This window comes from Nelumbo lutea, chromosome 2, assembly GCF_056320005.1.
Source record: "Nelumbo lutea isolate HS-2025 chromosome 2, American lotus-T2T, whole genome shotgun sequence".
Lineage (NCBI taxonomy): Eukaryota > Viridiplantae > Streptophyta > Magnoliopsida > Proteales > Nelumbonaceae > Nelumbo > Nelumbo lutea.
Window position 1 is genome coordinate 59,229,954 of NC_142685.1, and position 5,357 is coordinate 59,235,310.

At 38.3% G+C, this 5,357-nt stretch overlaps 1 protein-coding gene across 1 annotated transcript; it reads right to left on the bottom strand.

Moving 5' to 3' along the window:
- Positions 1-215: 215 nt before the first annotated feature.
- LOC148870995 (uncharacterized) lies at positions 216-5,105 on the bottom strand. The gene is made up of 4 exons (XM_088971189.1): positions 4,441-5,105; positions 1,387-1,717; positions 931-1,012; positions 216-696 (listed from the first exon to the last, which is right to left on the bottom strand). The coding sequence occupies exons 1-4, from the start codon at positions 4,695-4,697 to the stop codon at positions 674-676; spliced, it is 693 nt and encodes a 230-aa protein (XP_088827315.1). The 5' UTR covers positions 4,698-5,105; the 3' UTR covers positions 216-673.
- Positions 5,106-5,357: the final 252 nt, after the last annotated feature.

Below are 5,357 nucleotides of genomic sequence, written 5' to 3' on the forward strand. Positions count from 1 at the left end.
TATTTATAAATCTATTTTTATTGTTAATTTATTTATAACATGGGTTAAACCATTTGACCCAAACAGTTAAACCACCAAACCAGAAAACGGTGCCTTAACCGATTCTGTTTCCGGGTCGATTTTCCAAACCTTGATTTTATCTTTTTGGGTGCAGACCAACTGATTATCCATAGACGATTGCATTGCATATTTATGTAATTATGAGCCTAAATGCATTATATGACAACCACAAGTAACCATTATTCTGCATGAAGTTCTTAGATTACACCCTCCTGTGGCTGTGCCATTCCTTTGTCCGATTTACATTCAGGAGCACAAAGATTAAAGATGATGGAAGAAATCACCCTTCACATCGGCATCCAGCTCGTGTTTATAATATTATTATTCATCCAGCATGACCATGAACTTTGGGGAGAAGATGCAGAAGATTTCAAACCCGAAAAGTTCAAAGGTGTTTCAGAGGCGACAAAGAATCAACTGATGTTCTATCAATTGAATGGGGCCCTAACCCTAAATAGACATCGGTAGAATTTAGACATGAGTGACAGATTGAGGCTAAGACAGCATTGGTAATGATTCTAAAGAGATTCACACACATTTGAACTCATCTTCACATGCTCACGCTCGATGGATTGGTCTAATTCCACGGTCTAAGCCACAATATGGAGCCCAATTATTTTGTATCAGCTCCACTACCTACATTATTGACACGATCAATCTCATAAGCAGCATGCTTCAGCCAGAGTATTTGCAACATAACCAATGCCATGTTCTTATTTATGGATATGGATAATTGACGATGCAATTACATCAATTGAGAATATCAATCTATGCTATGGAACTGCATCTATCTTATCTAATTTAGTAATGCTGACAAACTCAACCAACACAAATTAAAAGAAAAGAATAAAAAAAGGAGGATAAATCAACCTTCCAGTCGATCCAATTCTTTCTCCCACTTAAGCCCAAACGTCTGCCGTCCAAAAGGTACAATGAGATTATATCGGAATACCTGTAATTATTTAGATGAAAGTTACGTTACCATACCCAGAAACCCTTTAGATCTTGGAGCACATGGGAAGCAGTTAATGCAGCATATGATATGTAGCATTCTGCTCAATATCTTCTATCTGGTCTACCAGCACATCGGGAAGACCAATCACCAAACACTATATGTCCAATTTATGAAATTCTCCTCACATCAACTTGTATGTGTGTGTGTGTTATTGTTGGCATGGTATGTTTTACTACCGCAACAAAAAAACGAGACATCCAAGAAAGAAACCTAGATTAACCATTCTGGACCCACAAGCTATGTTGCAGAATATGTTTCTACAATAGTAAAAATTACTGAGACTTAATTCCTGGTGACAACAAATGACTGACCTTATCATTGATATCGCGCATCTGCACTTTGAGAATTTCAGAATCTTCAATCCATTTGGCATCATTTCCATTTAATCTATTAGCCCGTGCTTTCTTCAGGGCTAACCGCCACTCAGCAATTTTGCTTCGTATTTCCTTGTTAAGTTCAACCCACTCTGGAGCACATCCATTTCTTGAAAGAATCCTGTATAAGGTATCTTCTGCTGGATCTGCATGGGGGTTAGTGCCAAGGTCCAGAGGCTTCCCTTTTCCAGGTAAGTTCTCGAATTGCCCTTCTTCCATTGAATGCCATATTCTTTGCTCAACAACATTGATGATATCTGTTTCCGATCTATTAAAGGATAGCTCAATATCACAAACTGCAATATTTTAGATTGGGAACCAAATAAATTTAAAGGAGTTACAAGCAAGTGTTTATTTTCTTTTCTTTTTTTCTTTTTTCTTTTTCTTTTTTTTTTTCAGAAGGTACTAACCAGTTTTAATTAAACAACGTAAGATCTACATAAATATGGCTAAAAACAGGCATCATGTTTTTTATACTAGTAAATGTGCACATGTACTGCATGTGGAAAATTCAGACATTGATAATAATTGTCCATATCAGAGTTCAGGACCTATGTAACTAAGACAAGTAATTGAAAATTGGTGTAGTGTTGTATATGCCATATAATACAAAAGTATAATATATGATACACAAAATACATTTAAGGTTCTAGGCCTGGGGTGCAGATCTGGTTAGGCCCAAGCCCAGGCTATACAACTTATCATAGGTACCAAAATAATTTTCAAAGCGCCAAGGTGAGGTTAGGCAGTAGGGGGGTGCCTTGTAACCTAATTGCCTAAGTGGGCGCCAATGTTTTTAAAATGCTGAGGCGTGACATGGCATTCTACTACCTAGAAGTGTGGGGTGTAGTTCAGAACACAAGAGACATAAGCCTCCTTAAGAGGAGGGGGATGAGGAGGAAGGAGGGGAAGGGGAGGAGGAAGAAGAGGAAGGAGGATCTCATTTTTCTTTATTTATAATAAAAATCTTTTAAAGAAGAATGAAGATGCATAACACTGTTGTGCAATTAACTGTTCTATCGCACAAGAACACTCGTTTAAGCAGTTTATTAACAGTATGTAAGAGTATATCCAGGAGGCTAGTAGGGATGCAAACAAATCGGATCAGATTTGAATCAAGGTATATCTGAATCCGATCTGATATCTGATCGGATCTCAGAAATGGTGATTCGAATCTGAATCCATTAAGGATGTCAGATGTCCGAATATGATCCGATCCAATTCAAATTATGAAAATTTAATAAATTATTAAAAGAGAAAAAAACATAAAAGTTTATATAAAAAAAAACAAAAATATAAGTATTTTTTCAACTATTTTCATCATATATATTAATATATACATGTCTTTTTATAAAAAAAATTACAAAAAAATGCAAATGCCTTTTTATAAGTAAATATGTTTATAAATATATATACATATATAGGTTGGACCGGATCAGATAGGGGGTGATCCGAATCCGATGCAATTTTCAATTGGATCCGATTATCTGTAGGGTTGAGTAAGAAAAACCGAAAAACTAAACTGACCAAAACCAAACCGAAATTTTGATTAACCAAACCGGTCGGTTCGGTTTCAGTTCAGTATTTAAAAAAGGATGAACACTTGGCAAGAGAATTCTTATCTTGCCATTCCTTATATGTTTTCCTTCTTTGCTTAGAAACGTGATCACCAGGAGCTTCCTCATTGGCAATCTTGTTTAGTTTTTTCAAACACAAGGACAATGTGGAGATTGCACTTTCAATTGGTATAATTTGAAACATTGAGTTTGTTATCATCGGTTATTTTAGCAAAGAGTTTGTTTCCCATTTCTACAAATGCAAATTGAAATAATTAATCCACAACTTCATTTCATGTGTTGAAGTGTAGAATGGGCTTTTGTTTACATTTCATTCTCATTTATTCATCTTGAGAATTCCCTCCATTTCAAGAGATGCTTTCATACATCTGAGAATGTGAGGAACCCCATGGGTGCATAGGGGCAATTGTTATAGTTGTATAGCCCTACTACTTTTTGAAGAGGATACTCTTCTCTATCCATCAAATGAATTTCCCCTTTGGCCTCTATCAAATAAGGTTCCATAGGTATACTAAGGTATTGTGAGAGAGTCTTCCATTTTAGGAGAAGCCTCTCCCACTAGTTTATGATGCCATATCATCTCATGAAGTGATCTAAGAGCATCAATAGTTAATAAATAACTCCATTTTAGAGTGTATTTTCACTCACCATATCATCTCACATTAATGATGGAAGGCCTTTAGAGATTACTTCCTACAAGAATTCCCTATAAGGTTTAGGTCAACCAAAATGACTCCACTGGATTTCATAAATCAGATCTAAAATCAGAGTTAAGATTGGCCCTTGCGGGTTAGGTTGGAGCATCAAGAGGAATAGAATTGGACTCAATTAGAGAGGGAGATCATCCGGGGATGATGTGCATCCGCCCATGAAACCTATAGAGTCACTTAAGTCTCCATGAAACCCAAGACGGGATCAGAAATCAACTCGTTCAAAGAAATCTGACTGTAACTCCAATCAATCTACCCATTTGCTCACCCCTAACTCCAATAGGTGACAAAATAAGGGAAATTATAGCACCCATGAAAATAAGTGATCTTTGTTGAAGGGGCTAGACGAGCTACAGGCAGACCAAATGATTGAGGTTGAGGTAATAAGAAATCACTATGGCGCTGAACAAACGGAACGGCGAAACAGCATTAATGTAGCTGACCCTCACATAGACCCTCGTATAGTTGGGGAAAAGGCTTACATGATGATTTAGATGATGATGATATATTGATATTGAAGTTCAACAGAAAAAAAAAAAAGGAAATAAAAAATAAAAGTAGAAACAATTACCAACTGATTGAGCTTCTCAGATCAGAGTTTCAAGCTGTTCAACATATTCTTAGTGACAGATTCAATCTCAACACACGGAAGCCTATAAAAATTTCATTGAGAAAGGGACAAGACGAAGAACAAGAAAACATACCTCACGGAGTTTCGTTGGCCACGAAGTTCAGGAGGGAGCTTGCGGTCGTTGACAGCGTCTATAACGGCGGAGAGACGGCTGGCGAGCTTCTTCTCGGGCTTGGGCAAGGAAGTGGTTGGGTTTTCCGGCTGGTCCCGCGAGAAAGAAGCATATCTGGGTCTGGGTCCGACCTGGCCAACGAGAAAGAATAACGCAAAGACGTGCCTTGATCTCGGCAGAAGCGATGGCGCCAGTGCCGTTGCCGCGCGGGTGGCCATGGTTGAGCCGGAAAATACCGCGATCTGCCCTTGCCGATCGGCAGATTCGCCTTGGTAGGTCTTCTCATCATCGGTTCATCACCGACCATCGACTAAAAGTCTAAAACCTCACCATACGTGGCTCTCTATGGCTCGGTAGTCGCTAGTCAAAACAAGGAAGAGGGGGAGCTTCAGCCTTCAGGTGATCCTGGTAACCCGAACCGAAGTCCCGAACTAGAGGCAACGCTGACGGTACGGTATACAGCAAAATGTTAGAATCACGGTCACGGCCGTCACGGTCAGAACAATTGCCAAACTGGGTATGCCCCTGGGCCCTAACTTTGGTTTGTGAATTGTGATAAACTTCTGGATCTTATCAGTCTTTTACCCTGCCAGTGACCTTGAAAATTGAAAATTTGAAATGTAAATTACTTGGTGCTTGTTAGGCACGGGAGCGTTTTACAAGTGTTCGGTTTCACTAATGGGCCCAGATTTATTTCACCGGAGTGATTTGTTTTACCTGTATTTTTTTTTTTTAATACAAAAAAGATGTCACTGATTGGGCGTTTAAAGTAATTAATATTATAATATATTTACAAGATTTTTAAAAACAACCCAAAAATAGAACTGGTCAGGGAATCGGTTTCGGTTAAGTGGTACCATTTAGGTCGAACAGTTTGA